General features: G+C 41.1%; 1 protein-coding gene across 1 annotated transcript; it reads left to right on the top strand.

The window, feature by feature from the left end:
• Positions 1-729: 729 nt before the first annotated feature.
• On the top strand, positions 730-24,659 carry LOC124789018 (UDP-glycosyltransferase UGT5-like). The gene is made up of 6 exons (XM_047256305.1): positions 730-912; positions 5,288-5,469; positions 5,558-6,017; positions 23,362-23,584; positions 23,667-23,886; positions 24,383-24,659. The coding sequence occupies exons 1-6, from the start codon at positions 730-732 to the stop codon at positions 24,657-24,659; spliced, it is 1,545 nt and encodes a 514-aa protein (XP_047112261.1).
• Positions 24,660-24,863: the final 204 nt, after the last annotated feature.

Genomic DNA, 24,863 nt, shown 5'->3' with positions numbered 1-24,863 from the left:
ACATTATCTATATGAAAACATGTCAGAAAGAACAGATACCATCTTCATATAGATAAGGCTGCGCGAGTAATGAGTATAGTGGGCAGGGGCACTACAAATGTAGTGTGTGGAGTGTAAGTTGGAAATGTGGATCTCACGGCGAGTGTGCCAGAGATCAGTCGCTGCAGTCGCTCTATCCTCTGAGTCCTCTGTGACTCAGTCGAATACAACGTCTGCCATGTAATCAGGTGATGCCGGGCTCGAGCCCCGGTTTGCGCACATATTTTGAACTGTCTCCGTTGATATTTATCAACACCTGTAATGGTCTGGATTTCATTGTAATTTCATAACGTTTTTTTATGTCATCTCTTCAGAAGGCCGCAGATTTGTACTCAGGGTTCTTTTTCCCTTCTAGGTTTCTCTTCTGTATTCTTGTTATCTGCCTTCTTTCGCTTACCCAGTCTTGAACTGACTTTTCAGTGAGAGATGCTGTAAATTTATTTTTTCTGAAGATTTCTGCAGCAAAATTTCGTGTGTAAAAACAAGAATTGCTTCTTCATAAACAAACTGGGGTACATATTGAGTAAAGCTAGGATTTGTTACCGTAACAAATGTTCCATTATGCCGTTGGCTGTCTAGAAAGACTTAAACCCTAAGGATGATCTCTTAATGTTTCTCTTTCGCAGACGGGTACGGCGCTTTTACGTGGTCGTTGCCCCTGTCTGCGGGTGAGACTCCGCCATTTTCACAATGAATGCCTCCGTGCCGCTGATCCTAGTAGCGATGCTGGCGGCTCGAGTGGCCCACTCAGCCAGGATTCTGGGCATCGTCCCGACGCCGTCCATCAGCCACCAGCTGCCTTTCCGACTGATAGCTCTCGAGCTCGCCAAGAGAGGCCACCAGGTCACAGTCATGACAACGGACCCGATAGGAGTGAGTGCAACTTCGACAGAAAATAATTTTTAGAGTCAAAATCTTTGGCGTGGCCTACGGGTTCTTCAAAATGTAATGTAGGTTTCTTCACTTATTGGTGGAGACAGAAAAAATTTCTTAAACATCAGAAGAACGATTGTGAAACCATTTAAATAACTGTGCAGAGATAAAAATCTCCATAGATGTCGAGAGTCGGAAGAGCAGGTGGAAAAAAATAAATCTCTAAATATACGTCGAGAGTTGAAAGTGCACGTGGAATTATTTTGTCTGTGGCAGCATACACTAAGAAGAGAACATTCATTCCATGAACAGTTGCATAACTGTTAAAATAATACTACTACTGAAATGTAACTATGAAGCAATGACACGAACAGAAAAGCGAATTTTCGCCACACTCCTGGTCTTGTATAGCCATGAAGCTAAAATACATTTCTTCTGGCAATGGCCATGAAACTAAACTACTTTTCCTCTAGCCATGAGCATAACCGTCCGGGGGCGGGGGCGGGGGCGGGGGTGGGGGGTCCCAGACGCGAGTCCTCCATAGTATTATTTGAAAAGCGATTAAAGTTTTTTGAGTCTTAGTTGACAAAAAATGATACCGTCGGACGAACATATCCAAGCTTAACTGATAACTAAAAGTTCTTGTGCAGTAAGAATTTACAGTTTTCAGGATTTACTAACGTTCCAGTGAATCAAATGCGCTAGTATTACTCACCAAAAAGAATTTAGTTTGAGAAACGATTGTTTAGGACATAATGCATAGTAATAGTACACACACTGTCGACAAATTTAAATATTAATATTATATAACTTTTTTACAGTCGGTAATCCAGTCTTAAAATGACACGCTTTAGAAGTTTCAAGTGCCATTGAAATATCTGTTCTGAGGCACTGAGAATGCTCCAGAAAGCAGTTTTAGGTCCTAATTTTTTCAACAACCTTCAAGTGGATCTCATGTTTAGACCCTCTTGTGATATGCACTGTATCTATTGAGTCCTCCCACCCTAACAATTTAGTGCTGGTGACAGCTACAAATTTCATTAATTTACAACATTCACGCCCTGCCACGGCAGTAGGCAGCCTCAGAATTCCGTCTTGGAGCGCTTTAAGCTCAGACGTCTCGTGTGATCAGCACAATGGCCACACTCCTAGGAAGCATACGAACCGTTTTGTGTTCCCCGAAGCCGTTCCAAGTGGCAGCCGCTACTCCGTAATAGCTCCACACGGGCAGTGTTACTCGCGGATCGAACTTCTGTCTTCGTTAGAAGCTCACAGTTTAAGTGGTAGGTGTGGATAGCGTGGGAAGTGGCTGATTGGCTGTATCAAATGGTTCAAATGGCTCTGAGCACTATGGGACTTAACATCTGAGGTCATCAGTCCCCTAGACTTAGAACTACTTAAACCTAACTAACCTAAGGACATCACACACATCCATTCCCGAGGCAGGATTCGAACCTGCGACCGTTGCAGCAGCTCGGTTCCAGACTGAAGCGCCTAAAACCTCTCGGCTACAGCGGCCGTTGGATGGACCACTCGATGTGTTGTGTGAAGATGTGCATTGAGTAACTTACATTCTCAAGGAAACAATATTTGGAGTGTAGCTGGTATATAAATATTTATCCCAGAAACGGGTATTTTATATAACTCGAGGCGGTGTCGAAGATAAGCTCAGTTACGAAGCGCAGTATCTTCTTGGTACGCTTAAGCTATGAAGAGAGTAGTTAACGAACGATCAAAAGGCTTTTCCCACTACATGTTAATTGAATGGAAATCAATTATCAAGAGGCAGGTGCAAAATAAAAGCTCAACTAAGCTCAACGAGACGCGGAAATATATAACAGCGATTCTGGAAAAGGAGTGAAGGAAATAAGATTAGGGATTAACGTCCCGTCGACGTTGAGGTCATTAGAGACGGAGCAGAAGCTGGAAATGTGTCAAGAATGGTGAAGGAAATCGGCCGTGCTCTTTACAAAGGAACCATCCCAGCATTTGCCCGTGGCAGATGAGGGAAATCACGGAAAATATACTCTGGATAGCCCGACGCGAATTTTGAACCGTCCTCCTCCCAAATGCAGGCTACTGTTGTAATCATTGCCCCACCTCACTGGCTGTGCTAGTGAAGAATGAAAAAGGTAACAAGTCGTAGCTCCGAGTGTATTCTGCGTTATTGTGAGCAGGTATAAACATTGTGTGTATGTTCCACATCTCCTCCAAAACCACAGGACCGATTTCAGCCAAACTTTATACACATATACTTTATTGGCACTGTACAACATATAGTTCAGGAGATTACCATTGATATGACAAACGAATTGGGACGTCAGTCATTAAAACAAAGGCGGTTTTCGCTGCGGCAGGTGTTTCTCATGAAATTTCAACCACCAAATTTCTCCTCACAGTGTGAAAATGTTTTGCTGGCACCTGAATACATATGGGAAATGATCATCATAACAAAACAAGAGAAATCAGAGCTCGCACGGAAAGATAGAGTGGAACGGTAGCTTAAAGGTGATTTGATGAACCTCTGCCTAGCACTTAGTTGTTAATTGGAGAGTAATCATATAGATGCATGTAGGTGAGTAGAAGCAATGAGTTGGGTGAAAAACTGCCGCATCATGCATGACGTTTAAATTAATTACTTCTTTACTAGTAACTCCATTTTTCGGACGGTATACACATAGAGTGGTGATATGCCAAAAAATTTATATCACTGGAGAAAACATCATTCAGGAGATATGACGTCATAAACATTAAGCACAACGCCAGACGCTGTGTAGTACGGGCGTGGTCGCACAGCTATAAATAAATTACTTGGGCAACGCCGGATTTCTCCGCTAGTATTATATAAAGTAAAGCATAGTAATCCTAGATTCAGTTTTGTCTGTGTTTGTTTCTGGTTGCTACAACTAACTGACAGGCATACGTCATGTTATTTGTGAGGATATCTTACAATAGCAGACGAAAGTTACGAATCTGCATGATACGCTCAGAGCCATTTGAACCATTTTTTGAACCATTTGAACCATTTTTTTTTAAACCACGAGGCCATGGATCCTAGTTGTCAACAAGGCACTGTGCAAGCTGGTGGTTGCCCGCTGCATAATGATACGGGCTGTGTTTACATGGAATGGAACTGATCATTGACTAGAAATGGTTATCTTCGGCTACTTGGAGACTATTTGCAGCCATTCGTGGATTTAATGTTCCCAAACAACATTGGAATTTGTATGAATTATAATGTGCCATGTCTTTGGGCCATAATTGTTCGCAAATGGTTTGAAGAACATTCTGGACAATTACAGCGCCTCATTTGGTCACCCCTCTCGCCCGACATGATCCCATTGAACGTTTATGGGAGACAGTCGAGAGGTCACAAAATCCCGCATAGAAGCAGCATGGCTCATCATTTATGCAGGGGACTTCCAACGACTTGTAGAGTGCATGTCACGTCGATTTGTTGCGCTACGCCAGGAAAAGACGGTCCGACACGATATTAGGAGGTCTTTTGTCACCTCGTTGTATGATCCCTTTCATCGCAGTTTGTGACAGTATGACAGTAGTGTCTTAAATGCATCTGTTAAGTGTAGGTGATTGTAATGGGTATGTGTATAGTATAAAGCAATATTTGTGTTGTATGAAAATGTGAGAAGAGGGAGAGTGAAACGTGTGACAGCACGTAGCCTCTTCTCAAACAGGCACCAAGGGGACCACCCAGCTTAACTTCCCATCTATCGGACGGATTTCAGTCAACAGCATGTCATTCACTCACTCAATGGACCTTTATGGGGACGTCTGGTATATAGTCCAGGTTATTGGCGCAAAGTCTTGTGTTCAAGGGGACTACACATCAGCCACGTAAATGCAAGCGATGAAAATTAATTCCAACGCCCTGTCTCGAGCCACACACCTGAGAGTCGAGAAACACCATACTGACATACGTTAGCAAGGTCAGCTGTGACGATGGTCGTTGTCTGGCGTACTTTTATGCACGTGTGGACTGTAGCCAGTAAACCAGCGTCCAGACGACGACCATATGGCGGAAAAAAGTGTTCCCGATCCTCTGCAAAGCGTTTTCTTTAAATAACTTACCTATTCGAAGTGTGTTAGAGATAATTCTTAAGCGCACATCTACTGACAAACAAACTCATGCAGTAAAGAAAAGAACTTAATAGAGAATATCGTGTCAAGTATTATTTATACTAACAGCTAGTCATCTGACTGCGTACTGTAGTTATAGAATGAGTTTCAGATTCTTCTCATTCAGTTTTCCTCTTTCATGCTGACGCTTAAAAGTTGGACACTATTGTGTAATTCATTACTGATCGTGTAATATATTTGTGGGAAGTACCTACAGAAATACATTTTTTTCCTACAGAAAAACATCCAGAATTTTACAGAAATTGATCTGTCGATGACATACGACTATTGGAGAAAAACATTTGACTTTACTTCGTTGTCAGACGAAAGTCCAATTGAAGTAATGGGAACATGGGCTCCTACTGCAAAGTCGATGTGTGAGATCCAGTTAGAATCCCAACAGATGAAGGATTTTCTCCGGTAATTATGTTGTCTGAATTGAGCGATATGTTTTACATTCTAAAATGCTTGATACTAAGATGTTTTGATGTCTTACTTTTGTTTGCAGGTCCCAACCGTCTTTCGACGCAGTTATTCTGGAGCAGTTAATATATTATTGCTATTATGGCTTGATTCACCAGTTGGGATCTCCGCCAACAATTGGCTTCGTGTCTCTGGGCGCTCCTGCTCCAGTTCTCGCTTCTTATGGAAATCCCAACAACCCAGCATACTGTCCCGATGCGCTGGTTCGCTACACAGACCACATGTCTTTCTGGGAAAGACTATATAATGCCTATGTTTTGGCTCGAATATTTTACATATGGAACTACGTAACAATGTCATCGCAAAGTGAACTGATTAGGAAATATTTTGGCCCTGATCACCCTCCTGTGGAAGAAATTGACAGAAACTTCAGCCTTCTTATTGTCAACAACCACTTCAGCGTGAATTACCCACGGCCACTGTTGCCTAATGTCATTGAGGTGACGGGACTACATCTAGAGAAACAGCGGAAGCCACTTCCTGGGGTAAGTAGTAACATTTACTGTGTGTTAACCCAGAAGAATAATTACATTTTTAAATTATTTGTGTAAAACTCTTCCTTGTAAGAATATTCTCCACTCTTTGTGGGTAACTGAACATTTCTTGACCCATGACACACAACTGTGGACACGACGCATTTTCAGTATCGTCTGACTGCGCACTGAAATACCTAATAAATGTATCATATGCGGATTGGTCAAAGATTGACATACATATGACTGAATACACTACGTGCGACGTTAGGTTGCGCATATAGATGCGTACATACAAATGATTTCTGTCAGAAGAAAATGACAACGAGAACTATGTCAGCCACCGATGGTTGCATGTTTGTAGAGACTGACAAGTTTGAGAAGACTGCCAGACAGATTCCAGAAGAGCTACTAGCGCACATGGGTATAATCAACGATGGTATTGTAAGAGAAGGGAAGAAGTAAACGTCGTCATCGATACTCTAGGTTTAAGAAATTATCAGATAGGAACTGCAACGTTGGAATATTTTCTACAGCAAAATCGCCTTTATATGATAATTCAGACTTTCTATGCCAAATTAAGCTCTTCTGCGGAGCTGAGCAGGAGTCTAATTTTGAAGGAAATTTTTGACAAGTTTCCTACATCACCCAATTGAAAAATGATTAAGAACATTTTGGGGACTTCTAAACCAATGAAAAACATCAGAAACCTTGGTCGGATCTGTATGTTGTCTTTCATAGACTCCCCTGAAGTGTTGCATTGGCCGGTCACACACCTTCTGTCGTATTGTCCCGAAAGGTGTTAAGGAATGTAACAGATTCATGATTGCGGGCGGGGGGTGAGGGCGACAGTTTATTTTGAGTCCAAATGCTGACAGTCCTGCTGGTTTCTGTCTCAGTTTTACCTGGTGACTTTCTTTCCGAAGCAATGACAGGGCAGAAATCCATCTGCAAATGGGGTAACGACCGCTGTTATGATTAAGGAGATAGTCATCTACTCTTATTTTCATCCACGTACTGGATTACAGAAGTCTAGAACCTGATTTTGTTAGCTGTGCTCTGCCACTGTGGAAGTGTCTGTGAGGCCAAGGGGAATGCTGTTTTCGTATTTCACGCAACACTGAATCAAGTGTTGCTTTTGTAGGGAGAAAAGGTGACAAATTTTTCCGAGTTACTGAGTCTGAACGATGAAACCAGATATTTAGAAGCACGACGTATGTAGCGAATCTGTAAGTACAAAAAACTTCTGTATTGTAGCTCACCACTTATTCTGTGTGTTTGTACCTGCCTCAGTAAGTTTCCCCACGTTTTGATTCTATCTCCTGAAATTTCATCTCTTTCAACGAGCAGTGAACGAATGCATTACTTAGGCGCTGTTGTTTGGGAGATTCGGGAAGGGCAGGTTCAGCCGTCTAGGTTTTCCTGCAGTTTGCCCACGATGGCGCCTTGCCTTCGCGAAGTATGATAATTGTGTGTGTGTGTGTGTGTGTGTGTAGTAGTAGTAGTAGTAGTAGAGGGGTTTTTGGGCGCACGACAGAAAGGTCTTCAGCGCCCGTTCAGTAACATAGTGAGACGGGCGTCAAGAAAAAAACTCAAAACAGTTATAGAAAACGGAACATAAAACACGGGGAATAATCGTTGAAAAACATGTGCTCACCCACACCGAAGCGTGGGATGAAGCAGGATGTCAGCAGTAAAACATGGGCAACACAGAAAGAAAATGATAGAGGGAGCTAAAACAATGTTGCAGATGGAAGTGGCTGGCTGACCACAGGGAAAAAAGGGGAGGAGTCAGCCACTCTGCAATACACTAAAACCTCCAGCCTAAAAGTTTAGGCCAGAGTCCAGACACGTCACCAAACTTAAAAACCCTAGACACACACGTCTCATCATTAGCTAAAACAGAAGGCAGATCCCCAACAACTTGTGCTTCTGCCGTGCATCTCGGTATAAAATGCAGTCTTTTAAAATGTGCCGGACAGAGATGTGCACACCACAAGCATCACAAAACGGAGGATCCTCCCGCCGTAATAAAAAGCTATGTGTGATGTGTGTTTGTGTGTGTGTGTGTGTGTGTGTGTGTGTGTGTGTGTGTATCGTGGGGTCATGACTGTAGTGAATGGTGATGAGAGATGGGAGAATTGAAATCCAGTACCGACACACAGCCTACTCCTTTCGCTGAGCTTAGCGCCACCTTTTGCCGGACGGCTCACCATCAACAGTATCAGATGCCTACACTACACGAGACGCTGCGGAAAGGTTTAGAATATAATCCAGAACATCGGCCTGAAGTCTGGTGGTCAGGAATTTTACGCCACCATCCCATCTCACCTTCGCCGTAAAAGCATAGGGAAAATAGACAATAGCATGTCGATTACCCATACGGTTAACCGTACAACTACTAGCCACGCCAGACGTTACTCTCCTTCGGTGATCTGACTATAACCGGTGTGACTATGAAATAAAAGGCTGCAGAATACTCTGCAGATTTCGTCTACGCTCAACGACAACGTTCATTTTCCCTCCTGTTTCTATGCCCTTCGGCTTTCTTCTGACCTGGCATTCCTTAATTCCATGTGCCTATGCAGGCCTTCGTACTTGATTCGTACCTTGCTCATAAGGAATGTATAGGTGGTGAGGGACTTTATAGCGAGTTAATACGTTCTTTTTTAGCGCTTACAATACCTAAGACCATAGTGCCTAGACAGGTAAAGCCCAGCGTACAGGTTTTAATCGCTTGTCACATTGTACCTAAGTCGTGTTACGAACAGCCTTCTGTGTGCATACTCCTGACGTCCTTATACGAATAAAGGTAAATTATAATATGTAGTTTTGTAAGGCGCTAATGGATAATGTCTGTGCCTCAGATGCTATTACTTCGTAACTGATGTACTTTATAGTGATAATAGTAGGTACAGGAAATGTGGGCTTTGTATGTGTATGTGACAAGCAGTTATAGTAAAGTTGTGTTTTAGTAATAATGAGTGGTTATACAGTGGGACCGTGAGTGCGTTGATTGGACAGCGCTATCTGGAGGCCGGTTGTGAACCGCTAGAATCACAGCAGGTAAGCCTGCACGGAATAGGGCAGTGATGATGCCTACCAGTGTTAGGCGAACAGTGGTAGTTTCGTCTGGTGTCTTCAGTTTTATATTTTATGGAAAGAACGACCATGAGAGCAGTTTTTTATTATTTTTTTATTGGTTGTGTCAATGATTTTTATCAGATGGTCTGCCTCATGTGCCATGATGTCCATATGGTTTTATAAATGTTAATCCACGTTTCAGGTATGTGGTTCTGTAATAATTGTAATGTATATAGTTAACTCATGTAAGCCCTCCCTCAAACTGTTATGTTATACCTTCACAGATCCGATGATGGCACCTTGAGAGTGCCGAAACTGGTGATCTAGTGAACGATTTTGAAGCGATCGTGGCTTTTCAATTATTTTTTAACAACATTCATAGTTAAATATGGATTAAGCATTGCTACGAATAGCGTTGGGCTTTGAATTCTCTTATATACCGCCCTGAAATGCTAAAATACGTCAAAACAAGAAGTAAAAGACAATAAAATGTACATAAGTGAAAGCATCACATGAAAAGAAGGAAATATGTAGCCTATAGCCCAAAAGTGATAGCTTCTGCTCCTACGCAAACATTCTGTGTGGGGGGATGGCACTCCCCTCTCTCCCACATATTGTGATGTGGAGCGCGGGAAAATTCACTACGTAAATGCCTCTGTACGTGATACAGTTCGTACAATTTTGTCTTCACTGTCCCTATGGGAGCGATATTGTGCGGCTGTATTATTCTCCTAGAGTCCTGAACACTGCTTCCTAAGACTTTTGTAGATTAGTTGACGTCTGTTTTCAGTGGTCTGCCAGTTCCGCTTTTCTACAGTACCCACGTCGCTCTCACCTGTGTCAAACAAGTTACTATTCGTACTGTCCAACTTTCTGTTCATTATATTAGTCCTATTAGGTACGGATGACACACACTTGAGCAGTATTATAAGTTTGGTCACTTCAGTACAAGGTGCATTTGAAAAGTTCTGTGAATGGTCTCAGAAAATAATGGAAATAAGGGATACAAACAAAGTACCTATACTGGTCAATGGCTTTGTCGCAGTGGTCACACCTGTTCCTGTCAGATCACCGACGTTAAGGGTTGTTGGGCTTGCCCAGCACGTGGCTGGTTGACCATCCGGATCTGCCGAGAGCTGTTGACATGTGGGATGCATTCAGACCTCGTGAGACCAACTGAGGAGCTACTTGAAAGAGAAATAGTGGCTTCGGTCACGAAAATTGACAACGAACGGGAGAGTGGAGAGCTGACCACATGCTCTCCACAACCGCACCCAGTGACACCTGTTGGCTGAGGATGACACTGCAGTCGGTCGATACTGTTGGTCCTTTTGAGGCTTCTTCGGAGTTTTGGGCTTTCAGGTAATCACCATTAGCTACAACACACCTCTGATATCGTTTGTTAAGGCGTTGGCAAACGCTTGTTGTAGAATAGCTCAAATCGCTGCGGCCACGCGTTGTTGGATATCTGCAACGTCTTCGAAGTCTGTGCCTACCAGCGTCAAATTTAAGTGAAACAAAAAAAAAGTCTCTCGGCGCCAAATCTGGAAGACAAGGAGGGTGTTGCTGAACAACCACCTTGCGCTGAGCGACAAAGTTGAGCACATAGATAGCGATGTGCGGACCGGCGTTATCGCCGACGAAATTCCACCGTCCACTCAGGTACAGTTGTGGCCGAACCCGCCGGATGCGCTGTAGCAGCCGTTTCAAAACTCACGCGTAAACTTCCATGTTGACAATTTGGTCCTCAGGTAGTAATTCGTGATAGATGAAGGCCTTCCTGTCGGAAAAGGCGATCAACATCGACAGAATCTTGGATTTTTCCAGCCGACCTTTTTTTTTTTTTGTTCGTGAAGGACGATGAACATCATACCACTGACTGTCGGTCTGTCGGTGGGTTCTGCATCGTGCTGGTAGCACCAGGTCTCATATCCTGTAATGATGGTTTTCAAAAAGTGATGACGCCGGCCAGACATGTCGATGACATGTCCAGACGTATCCATCGGTCTTTGGTCCTTCTCGTCTGTCAGCGTGTGCGGTACAAACCGGGCACAGATGTTCCGCCTTTTTTAATATTCGTGAACAATACTTCTTACACCGTCTCTGCGTATCTTCGACTCTTCTGTTGTCACTGTCAAAGACAGTCGCCGACCCTCCGCAAGCATCCGTCTCACTCGTTCGACGTTGTCTGGCACTGTTCTTGTTGACAGTCGACCCCAAAACGGCTCATCCAGGCCGCCTTCCGTTCCGTCTCTAAAGAGTTTAAATCACGCAATACACACTTCCTAGTTACTGCTTCAACTTCATACACTTGCACTGACATCCCATGAGCCTCTGTCACAGTGTTCCCTAACTTGAAGCAAAATTTCATGTCAACGGGTTGCTCCATTTTGCAGTGACACAAGTTTTCATATCGACTCCGTAAATTTGGTCGCAGTGTGCACCATTGCTTCACTTCGGCGGTTTTCGCCATAGGAAGCGCCTGTTGACATTTCTCTCATTATAACTGACGCTGATGCTAGCCTTTGGGACCATTCAACGAATTTTTCAGCGCGCCTTGTATTTTTTAAGCGATCTCCTCTGTAGAGTGAATGCATTTTCACAGTATGGTACTAATGAACCGAAGTTTGACACCTGCTTTCTCTACGACTAGCCTACGATATCTTTCCATTTCATATCCCCACAAATTGTTACATACAGATTCTGCTATGAGTTTTCTGATTCGAACTGTGCTTCATTGCCGCAGTACTCATAGACTATAACGTGTTTGCGTTTTGTGATGTACACAGTTTTACGTTTCTGAATATCTGAAGCAAGTTTCGTTTCCAATCTTTGCACTACTTTGAAATATTAATAATCTGTTCCTGAATAACTGTGCAACTTATTTTCAGATAGTGGGTCAATATACATAGCAGCATCATCTGCAAGAAGTCTGGGATTGCTATCAATATTGTCGATCAAGTCATTAACGTACAGCATTAACAGCAAGCATAGCAATAAATGTCCCTGAGGTACATGTTGAATTAGATCTGCATCTGTCGATAGCAAAGAAATCATTAATCCAATCAAAAACCTCGTATAATTGGACTTAGTTAATAATCGTCCGTATTTCACTGAATCAAATGCTTTGCCGGAAGACTAGACAAATTGTGTCTGTGTTTTTGCTTTGACCCACGGGTTTCGGGATGTCATGTGGGAAGAACGTTAGTTTGGTTTCATATGAAAGTCTTTCCAAATCCATGTTGGCTGGAGTTGGAAGAGTGATTTTGTTCGAGATATCTCATTACATTTGGGCTCATAAGTTGTTCTAAGAGCCTACAAGTGCTGGATGTCAGTGACATTACATGGCAGTTTTGTGAATCATTTCTGCTATTCTTCTTATAGGCAGGTGAGCAAATAATGGGCACAGATTCAGTGAGATCTACGGTATATTATGGTCAAAGCAGGGTCTAAGTCAACTGCAGATTCTGTATAGACTCTGGCAGGACATCCATTGGACTTTGGAGGACCTGTTCGGTTTAATGACCTCTTCTGTTTCTCAGCGTCATCGCCATTAATATCTACACACAATATTTGTAGTATTTCCTTTGTAAAGGAACATTTGGAAACCTAGTTCAGTTCTTCTGCTACTCCTTTTTACTGCTTTAGTTGGTCAAAACAAACACAGTGACGTGGCAATGTTTTTCATTCTAACACAATGAACAGAAGAGCAGAACAAAACCAATAAATCACTGGTTGTATGACACTGTGGGTACTGCGGTCTAAATTGAAGGGCTACTCAACAGTCAAACAATGGACTATTCTTTAGAGTACAGACCATTCTTACTAACTGTGGTGTATAGATAAGCTCTGATCTCCCAAATGGTGTCTTCTGAAGGAAACTCACCACGCAGTACATAGTGTACTTGTAAAATTCCTCACCTCACCACTCCTTTTCAGTCACCAATCGTAGTTCTGAGTAGTCACCAACTGTGAGTCTCCCAAAGATCAGATCTGTCCCTAATATCATCTTTATGTCTTTCATACGGTACTGACGTGGAAGATATCACTATTTTCTTTGATTATTTCCATAATCTGGTTTCGCAGTACCACCAGATGAGTCATTTCCAGATATCACAAATGCTGCAGTTGGTTCAGAGTCTCTTCAGCAATCCCGTTCTGACTTAAGAAACTCGTAACAAATAGTACAGCCTATAACATTATTTGTTTATGGTTAATTAAAATTTTTATAATTGTTTTGCTTTAAAATTTTCACATATTGGTACTATATTTTCTGTAGATGTAAAGTAAAGTGTGCTACACTGGAGTTTGAAGTTCTTTGCATTGTATGTGAGTAATGTATTTAAAATACTACGTAAATTGTTTATTACGGTAAATAATTTTCTGATCACGTTTCGTATTTAGAAATATTTGTGTGTATAAATTGTTAATGTTGAGGTAAATTTGACAATTTAAGAGCTGGTCACGCCTAGGAACAATGTAAAAAATAGGCGTAATATAAAAGCCAGTGTGCTTTTATTTGAAATGGAAATGGCTCTGGAAAGTGGAAAATTGGCGCGCTACCGAGAGCAAGCGCGGAAAGTAAGCCACACAGTCTGTAAGCAGCAGTGATTGAGGCAACACCTCTGTGGAGCAGGAGAAACTTTGCCTGCAAATTTGCACAAAAATGCCTCGGACGAAAACTGCAAACGGCTTACGGCACAACTGCGAGTTGTTGAGCTACTGTATGTGAAACTGAACAGCGCCAAGAAGAGGAATTGAGCCCATATAGCAAGATAATTGCAGGCCATACTATGGGTAGTGTAGCCGTCATAATTGTTCGCCACACCCAAGCCTACAGCCACCAGATAAGATTTTTTTGTATTTTTACTTTTGCACAACGTGAACCATTAATTTAAACTGTGCTTTAATAATCATTCTTGAACTTTAAAGAAACTGGTTCACCCTGTTATTTCATCCTAACCATACACCTATATAGAGTTCCTTCCTGGTGTTTGATTAATCCGAGTATCCTGTTTTGTGCCAAGTTAATATAAAGAGTTACCATTTAAATTGTTTTTGTGTAAATAATAACTAAGTTTTCTCAACTATTGCAAAATGTTATAGTAAAAGTTTACTTACGCAAAATTCAGTCATAGAGAAGCCAAGTTATTAGAATCTGTTAAGTGACTATACAGAACCGCTTCAAAGAGTAATATCTTTTGAAAGTAAATTCCAGTAAAAAAGAGGTTTTCTTCCAGTTAAATATTCAGTATAAAATGTGTGTGCTTTAGTATCTAAGTATTTTACTATTTAAGTTTGTTGATTATGGAAAGTACTTTTCTAAAGGTCCCCTGGCCAACTTTTTTAGCTTCCTTGAAATAATCTACTGGGCTTTTTTCTCTCTTACAAGCGCGATGTATAAGGGCGTAGTCGAGCATTGTTTAAGAGGAGTAATATTTATTTGAAGAACCAAATTAAACAGTAGCAAGAAAGTGGGCACAATTCATACTTCTGCTTTTCCAATTCTTCATTGTTTAATTGCCTGGATAGGCTGGCGACCGTCAGTACAGGTTTTAAACCACTAAATGAACTTTGAACTGAGTTGTCGTAGATTCAATGTAATATTATTGATACTGCGTTTCTATCTAACCAATGGGTAAGATCTTAGGAAAAGAAGTGAATAGTCTGATTTACTTATCCATTAGACACAACACACGGTCAGATCCTGTAAAAAGGGTAACTCTATTGATTAGCTTTTCCTATAAACAGGACTATCCTCCCACAGTGTACTTTATGTAGAAACTAAACTAAATTTTAGTAAGAGGGTTATTACGTGGCAACGTGGAGATAGGATTTCTGTTATTTAGGTAATACCATATTAAATTCCAATAGTAGTGGTAGGGTTATAAGCACTACTTGAAACCTTACTTACAAATTTAGTTAATCATGTCTGTGAAGAAGACCCTATGAAACGGAATGTTATTCCAGAATTTCTCCCAGATAAAACAACGAACATTTAACCTAAAGTGATGAATTATCAGTGTGCGGTGCGACCTGTGAATAGTATTGATTTTAGTTGCTGCTGTTTTCACAATATCTCACAAATGACAGCAAATTCTTTTCCCTATAGTACAAACTATTCTTACTCATGCGGTACACGTTTTAACAAAAACAGCGGGAAGAAAACGAAATTATTTGATTAGCTTGTTTTGAGATTCTGATGTAATATTGTTTATGTTCTACTACAACTGAACCACTGTTTGTTCATATTATATGTGTTTTTTGGGATCTCACTGAGAAACGGTTTCAGTAGGGAGAAAGCAAATTTCGTGTCACCAGTGCTCTCATTTCAGAGATAGAACGGCAGATTATGATATAAGAACCTATACTTCAAAACTGAACCACTGTAGCTACCGTAAAGAAAGACGGTTCAAAGAACAGAATTAAATAATAGGGGAAGAGTAACAAAATCGTTTGTTTAGATCCGCCATTGATGAAATACGCATACTACTTGGATGTTTGGAGAGTGTAGACGAGAAAATTAATTCGGTTATTTCAGACAGATCGGAAATAGGTATAAGGAAATGGAAAAAAGTTTTTTTCTCGTAGATGTAAGTCCGTAATATATTGCACGCGAACTTGTTACAAGCAGTATGAAATCAACAATAATGTTGTCTACATAACATTTCACACGCCAAAGTATTTCTAGGAGAAAAGAATAAATACGCTGTCCTTGGTCATTCTATTAAGAACTAATGCCTAATCTAAGAATATGGATTGTAATATCTCGATTGAAGGGTCGTGAATATTTTGAGTTCAAGCTAAAAATACAAAATCCATCAAACGTGTTGGTCTGTAAAATGTGAGGAAACAAAGAAGTGGACAACTAATATTACTATGAAACTGATGACGCACTAGCAGACCAACTCAAATAATTTCTTGTTGCAAGAAGTACCGTTTTCTGTTGTATCTCGTGTAACAAGACTGAAAACGTTGTTGCTACAGTCGACAAGAATTCCCATTAGTCTTGGTTCATTGATTTAGGCTACAACAGTTGCATCAGGATAGAATATTTAGTTAACTGTGGTAAAATCATTTTACGAGACAACCCTTCACGACTATTTACGGTTTAAATTATTTTTCAAAAGTATGGATGAATGTTTCGCCTAATAGTACATTCAATGAGGCGTTTTGTCCCATGATTTTCTCTTCACTTTTAACTTTGCAGAAGATTATATTCGTTTATACTGCGAAAAGTGTCTGTATTATGGCGCCTTCATGCGCCTGAAGTGCAAACTTTGGCATTGCTGTAAATATGTCGTAGGTTCCTCCACCTGTTTTGACCAGTATTTTGTAGAATACTGGGATGTTTAGACATCATGAAGCCAAGTCCCAGAAAATCATATTCATCTATTACATACTCGTAAATTTAGTAATGAATGCTTTATTTTTCTACCACTTTTTCGAAACGTTGTCTTACAGAGATGTATTTTGATCATTTATACAGGTGGTGCGTATAACAGTGGTGAAAAGAGCCATATAACATTGCACACATTTTATTTCTTTCAACCATGTTGACAATATTTCTCAGAATTTGAGTAGTCCTTGCTAATTATCAGTTCTGATTGTTTCATGTAAGCATTGTGTGATGGTAATATCTGTTCCATAGGGTATGTATGTCCTTAATATTTATTTTTGATTGTAGCTAAACCACCAGACACTGGCTGAAAGTAGAATTTTCAGTTGTAGGGTAACACTAAACAGATGCAGTCCATGAATAAAAAGTTGTCATTTAGAATTTTTGTGGAGATTGCTTCCAGATATCCAAAACTCACACAGCCTTTGTTATTCTATCAGCTACTGTCTTACCTCCTCCGAGATTTTTTTCCCTGGTAGAGAGTGTTTTGTGTATCACTTGTTCCCATTTGCTATCTTACATAAAGTTGATTAAATACTGAGCTATGGAATCTTTAGTTTTAGCCAAATACAACGAGATATTTATATTTTCCAGGAGCTACAAATTCGGTCTTTACTAATGTTCAGGTAACGAGGTATGTATCTGTTATACACGCAATAACTACAGTCGACAATAACAATCGTATTTCTTGCTATGATGATCAGTCAATAAAGTGTTCTTAGTCATTGTGGAGAGCAAACCAAAAGTACAACATAACAATTAAATTTAAAAGGCACACAGCTCACAATAGTAAATGAAAATAAAACTTATTGAGTAACAGTTGTACCAAAGCACGTGCGAAAAGTCAATCTTAAATACAGTTATATATACAGGAAAATGGAAGATATAGAAAGGAAGAAAACACAGTAACATGTAACAACAACAGAAGAAGAACCAGTTATCATAAAAAATCAATAAATATTCCAACCATTAAGAGATGATACTTTACACATCAACTATGACTAGCAGCTCGTCCCACGCATCCCCCGATCGGACTACGACTGTGGCTGCCCGGGATACTGCCCACATTGAGGCTGATCCCTCACCTGTGGTAGAGTGGGAGGTCGTCTCGAGGTGTGGCAGGGGGCGAGAGACATTCCTGAGGGCTGAACGGAAGGCCTCTCCAGTTTGTCTGACGAACCGGTTTCAGGCTCTGTCTCAGGCTGATACTGATCTTCGGCCGGACATGGGTGCTTGACCTGTTCCAGAGGTTGCCCCTCAGTCTGCATGATCCGGGCGGTCGCAGAGGGTGAGCTTACTGGTAGTTGGGAGCTCCAACGTAGGGCGCGTAATGGGGCCCCTTAGGGATATGGCAGCAACTCCAGAGGGGAAGAAAACCAATGTGCACTCCGTGTGCATACCGGGGGGAGTCATTCCAGATGTGGAAAGGGTCCTTCCGGATGCCATGAAGGGTACAGGGTGCACCCATCTGCAGGTGGTCGCTCATGTCGGCACCAATGATATGTGTCGCTATGGATCGGAGGGAATCCTCTCTGGCTTCCGGCGGCTATCTGATTTGGTGAAGACTGCCAGTCTCGCTAGCGGGATGAAAGCAGAGCTCACCATCTGCAGCATCGTCGACAGGACTGACTGCGGACCTTTGGTGCAGAGCCGAGTGGAGGGTCTGAATCAGAGGCTGAGACGGCTCTGCGACCGTGTGGGCTGCAGATTCCTCGACTTGCGCCGTAGGGTGGTGGGGTTTCGGGTTCCGCTGGATAGGTCAGGAGTCCACTACACGCAGCAAGCGGCTACACGGGTAGCAGGGGTTGTGTGGCGTGGACTGGGCGTCTTTTTTTTTATGTTAGATGGCCACGGGCAAGTACAGAAAGGGCAGCAGCCTTAAAGGGTGCGAGGCAAAGTCAAGACATGCGGGGACCAAGCAGCAATCGGTATTGTAATTGTAAACTGTCGAAGCTGCGTTGGTAAAGTACCGGAACTTCAAGCGCTGATAGAAAGCACCGAAGCTGTAATCGTTATAGGTACAGAAAGCTGGCTGAAGCCAGAGATAAATTCTGCCGAAATTTTTACAAAGGCACAGACGGTGTTTAGAAAGGATAGAGTGCGTGTTTGTCGCTGTTAGTAGTATTTTACCCTGTAGTGAAGTAGAAGTGGATAGTTCCTGTGAGTTATTATGGGTGGAGGTTACACTCAACAACCGAGCTAGGTTAATAGTTGGTTACTTTTACCGACCCCCCGGCTCAGCAGCATTAGTGGCAGAACAACTGAGAGAAAATTTGGAATAAATTTCACATAAATTTTCTCAGCATGTTATAGTCTTAGGTGGAGATTTCAATTTACCAGATATAGACTGGGACACTCAGATGTTTAGGACGGGTGGAAGGGACAGAGCATCGAGTGATATTATACTGAGTGCACTATCCGAAAATTACCTCGAGCAATTAAACAGAGGACTGGTGGAGACAACATCTTGGACGTACTGATAACAAACAGACCCGAACTTTTCGACTCTGTAAGTGCAGAACAGGGAATCAGTGATCATAAGGCCGTTGCAGCATCCCTGAATATGGAAGTTAATAGGAATATAAAAAAAAGGGAGGAAGGTATATCTGTTTAGCAAGAGTAATAGAAGGCAGATTTCAGACTACCTAACAGATCAAAACGAAAATTTCTGTTCCGACACTGACAATGTTGAGTGCTTATGGAAAAAGTTCAAGGCAATCGTAAAATGCGTTTTAGACAGGTACGTGCCGAGTAAAACTGTGAGGGACGGGAAAAACCCACCGTGGTTCAACAACAAAGTTAGGAAACTACTGCGAAAGCAAAGAGAGCTTCACTCTAAGTGTAAACGCAGCCAAAACCTTTCAGAAAAACAGAAGCTAAACGATGTCAAATTTAGCGTAAGGAGGGCTATGCGTGAAGCGTTCAGTGAATTCGAAAGTAAAATTCTATGTACCGACTTGACAGAAAATGCTAGGAAGTTCTGGTCTGACGTTAAATCAGTAAGTGGCTCGAAACAGCATATCCAGACACTCCGGGATGATGATGGCATTGAAACAGAGGATGACACGCGTAAAGCTGAAATTCTAAACACCTTTTTCCAAAGCTGTTTCACAGAGGAAGACCGCACTGCAGTTTCTTCTCTAAATCCTCGCACAAATGAAAAAATGTCTGACATCGAAATAAGTGTCCAAGGAATAGAAAAGCAACTGTAATCATTCAACAGAGGAAAGTCGACTGGACCTGACGGGATACCAATTCGATTCTACACAGAGTACGCGAAAGAACTTGCCCCCCTTCTAACAGCCGTGTACCGCAAGTCTCTAGAGGAACGGAAGGTTCCAAATGATTGGAAAAGAGCACAGGTAGTTCCAGTCTTCAAAAAGGATCGTCGAGCAGATGTGCAAAACTATAGACCTACATCTCTGACGTCGATCTGTTGTAGAATTTTAGAACATGTTTTTTGCTCGCGTATCATGTCGTTTTTGGAAACCCAGAATCTACTCTGTAGGAATCAACATGGATTCCGGAAACAGCGATCGTGTGAGACCCATCTCACTTTATTTGTTCATGAGACCCAGAAAATATTAGATACTGGCTCCCAGGTAGATGCTATTTTCCTTGACTTCCGGAAGGCGTTCGATACAGTTCCGCACTGTCGCCTGATAAACGAAGTAAGAGCCTACGGAATATCAGACCAGCTGTGTGGCTGGATTGAAGAGTTTTTAGCAAACAGAACACAGCATGTTGTTATCAATGGAGAGACGTCTACAGATGTTAAAGTAACCTCTGGCGTGCCACAGGGCAGTGTTATGGGACCATTGCTTTTCACAATATATATAAATGACCTAGTAGATAGTGTCGGAAGTTCCATGCGGCTTTTCGCGGATGATGCTGTAGTATACAGAGAAGTTGCAGCATTAGAAAATTGTAGCGAAATGCAGGAAGATCTGCAGCGGATAGGCACTTGGTGCAGGGAGTGGCTACTGACCCTTAACATAGACAAATGTAATGTATTGCGAATACATAGAAAGAAGGATCTTTTATTGTATGATTATATGATAGCGGAACAAACACTGGTAGCAGTTACTTCTGTAAAATATCTGGCAGTATACGTGCGGAAAGATTTGAAGTGGAATGATCATGTAAAATTAATTGTTGGTAAGGCGGGTACCAGGTTGAGATTCATTGGGAGAGTCCTTAGAAAACGTAGTCCATCAACAAAGGAGGTGGCTTACAAAACACTCGTTCGACCTATACTTGAGTATTGCTCATCAGTGTGGGATCCGTACCAGATCGGGTTGACAGAGGAGATAGAGAAGATCCAAAGAAGAGCGGCGCGTTTCGTCGTCACAGGGTTATTTGGTAAGCGTGATAGCGTTGCGGAGATGTTTAACAAACTCAAGTGGCAGACTCTGCAAGAGAGGCGCTCTGCATCGCGGTGTAGCTTGCTCGCCAGGTTTCGAAAGGGTGCGTTTCTGGATGAGGTACCGAATATATTGCTTCCCCCTACTTATACCTCCCGAGGAGATCATGAATGTAAAATTAGAGAGATTCGAGCGCGTACGGAGGCTTTCAGACAGTCGTTCTTCCCGCGAACCATACGCGACTGGAACAGAAAAGGCAGGTAATGACAGTGGCACGTAAAGTGCCCTCAGCCACACACCGTTGGATGGCTTGCGGAGCATAAATGTAGATGTAGATGTAGAAAAATAAAAGTCATAGAAGTAAAGATTTAAAAACATACAATTTTTGAATTTATAATTCCACTCATATGATTCAAACCATGTGGTATTTGTAGAAAGTTTTAAAGCAAATCGTGACAATGTGGTATGAATACTGAAAACAGTTACCAAATCTCGATGTATAAACACACAGTTTTAATGACATAAATTAAACATAAAATGATTATAAATTAAACTTAAAATGATTACTGGGTGATGAAGAGAAGTATCTGAATGAGGCATATTACAGTGAATGTTAGTAAATTGAAGATACTCCTTCTTTAAAGAATATCAACAAAGATTATTCTCTCTTGAATAAATCTTCCATGTGGTTAAAAAATAATTGCAGCCTCATTTCTTCAAAAAGGACTGTAATTTGGTACCTGACACCCTGTGGAAATCATTGCAATACTTTTATATCCATTTGAAGATCTTCCCAAATACAGCTTGTTTGGTTTTATGAATGCTTAGCCACGGAAAACGCAACTTACAAAATATGAAATCAAAATGATACATAAGAAACGACCTATTAACTAAAATTTCTGTGATATATGTGAATCATAATATTTGGTAGCTATATGAGTGTGCGAAAACAATCATTTTCTTAGACATAAATAGGTACTCATAGCAACTTTTTAGTGCAGTACTGAATGGAATGCTTTCCCTTGAATATGTAATGTCTCTTTTTTACATACTTAAGATTGCCACAGTGGTGGTTAGTTACCTTGAACAACCATGCAGGAAACGACTTTAATCTCGACGTGGACCTAGATGCATTTGAAACTGGATCACACCTAAAACTAGGAGGGTTCAATAAAGTAGATTTTTAAAATACAGCCTTGTGGAATGATGTCTTTTCTCAGATTTAGGGTGACGCTACCTAGAAGAGAAAAAGGATTATCGAGTCACAAGAAATGTTCTTCACATATTGACACATTTTTAAGTTGGACAAAACCTCAACCATCCAATTCTTTGATGTAGATTGCAGTTTCAGAGAAAAGCGTAATTATGATACATAAAAGTGAGCTTTATAAGTTTATGGGATCCCCACATTTATGAGAACTAGAATTATGGATCACTTTTTTGGAGGTAAACTGGAACCTAATCTCTTAAACTGTGCCGCTCTGTGAGATAGAAAATTTTTGAATTTGAGTTCCTACCAGTTAATTTGTTTTGCTGACTTTTATTAATGTATGTGGTACTAATACATGTTACTCATTTTGAAATCGCTGGTAGACAGCTCCATGGCAGTCTTCATTAGTGAGATAAGCTTGACAGTACATTTTCGTTCTTGACGATAAAGTATTCTCAGGATATCAGACCTGAAGATGGCAAGTAGGATGCCACATAACGACACCTTGACTCAGCTGATAACCCAAGAAGACTTCATCATCCAGATTTGGCGAGAAAGTCTAAATTACCACATTTTCATTCTTGTGAAGTTTTCTCAACAACTGTCAGTCTCACTTTAAAAAAACGGTGTACTTGTGTGGGTTACATAAGGGATAGAAGTTAAATCTACTAGTCCCATTTCGAATGTATTGTGATGCAAAAATTGCAGAATTTGTGGGTTGAGGCTGAAGATCCAATAACTTAGAAGTACTTAGATTTAACAAAAATATTGCCACTATACAATAACATGTATTCGACTGCTGGTAAGAATATAAAAACTTTAAATGTAACTTATTCGTCTAGAGAGTGATTTAAATTTCCTCAGTTATCATGGAGCAAGTGTATCAGAGAACACGTATTTAACTCGTATCAGCACCTTATCACAATATCTTATCCATTACATCCTAACTAGACAGGTACTCTCTCAAATTGCTGGCGACTAGTATTCATCAGGAAAAGGATGTAATAATGAGTTAGAGTTAGATGAGATTACTGGTTTTGGTACTTATAGGATAATAGACTGTGATGAAAATAATTTGACACTGTGATGAAAATAATTTGACATTGATTTTGCCATTGTTATAAAATCTGTTTTTATTGTTTTACAAAAAACGTTAAATGCAGCGTTTATTATATTCACGAATCTAAAGAATTTACTGTATCTAATCAAAAACGGTTTACTTGTTTGTGTGGTGCTTTGAAAGCCACATCCATTATTGTAAATGACTTCGTATACAATATGAGATTAATTATTTTGCAGGATATCCAGGATTTTCTAGATGGTGCAAAAAACGGTGTTATTTACTTCAGCCTTGGTACTAATGTGAAGGGTAGTGCAATGCCTGAGCACAAACAACTTGCATTCTTGGGAGCTTTTGCGCAGTTACCACAGCGGGTACTTTGGAAGTGGGAGGGGGACAGCCTGCCTGGACAGCCGGAGAACGTTATGATAGCCAAGTGGCTGCCCCAGCAGGACGTCTTGGGTAAGCTTCTATTCAGTGCACCAATTCTTGTAGGTGCAGCACTGTAAAAGCTATTTGTCCTACTTCCCTTTTGCTTTTCCAGCACATCCAAACATTCGTCTGTTCATTACCCAGGGAGGACTTCAGAGCATGAATGAAGCAAGTTATTTTGCAGTACCACTGATAGGAATTCCCTTTATTGGGGACCAGCATCACAATGTGGCTAAGATGGTACAAGCTGGTATTGGCTACCAACTGCTGTTCAGAGATGTCACTGCTGATTCCATTCTGAAAGCCATTCACACAGTTCTTGGAAACAACAGGTAGGAACAGGAATATTAAATTTCATTTATGTTATCAAAGGAACAAACAGACAGCTACTTCATTCCTCCTCCACTTTGACTATTGCATACTCCTATTGATGTCTATGTCACCAAAAGTTGAGCCTTAATTTTATCTCATTCGTTTCGCCTAGTCAAAACAATATTTAAAAATAATAGGGGTTTTATTTATTAACTTGCGCGAGATATGTCTTTGTTTTAGACATACAATGGACAATTTCTGTTGGTGAACTTTATTTCCTCACACAGATTACTATCTTATGGTGATAATTTACTTCCCCTCTTTGTTATTATATTTAAAAACAGTCTTTTCCATGTCGACTGTAGAATGTTTTTCGTAGTGGACACTGACTTTTGTTTTTATTCATATTCACCTACTTTTTCATTAACTATGTTTAGCTGATTTTTACACTGTTCTTTTGGAGCTATTCGGAATTGCTGTTTATAGCCTATGATTATCTGTTCTCTCTTACGACAGCTATCGAGAAAACATGAAGCGGTTCTCAGCAGTATTCCGTGAGCACCAGGAGAGGTCCCTGGACACTGCCGTCTGGTGGATCGAGTACGTAATACGCCACAAGGGAGCTCCGCACATGCGCAGTGCAGCCCTCGACCTGAGCTGGTGGCAGCTGCTGCAGCTCGACGTGATTGGGTTCGTTGTTGCAATGGCGTCCATTGTGGTCTACGTGCTGTTCAAGGCAGCCACCTATTGCAAAAGACTTTTGGCTGTTAATCTGAAGCAGAAGACTGCGTGAAGCTACTTTTGTAGGTGTCTGCAGTCGTTCTATAGATTCAACATGTGAAGAAAGAGGCCAGAAAGAAGTTTTTGTGATAATTTATCAACTTTACCGCTAGACACCTTGTTCGTACATGATACTCCAATAAAAAATAATAATCCCTGCTGTGCAGGTGACTGGAACATAATTATTTTTATTTATTAAAGTACGATATTATCTATA

This window comes from Schistocerca piceifrons, chromosome 3 (assembly GCF_021461385.2).
Source record: "Schistocerca piceifrons isolate TAMUIC-IGC-003096 chromosome 3, iqSchPice1.1, whole genome shotgun sequence".
NCBI lineage: Eukaryota > Metazoa > Arthropoda > Insecta > Orthoptera > Acrididae > Schistocerca > Schistocerca piceifrons.
This window is presented reverse-complemented; position numbering and strand designations above follow the sequence as displayed.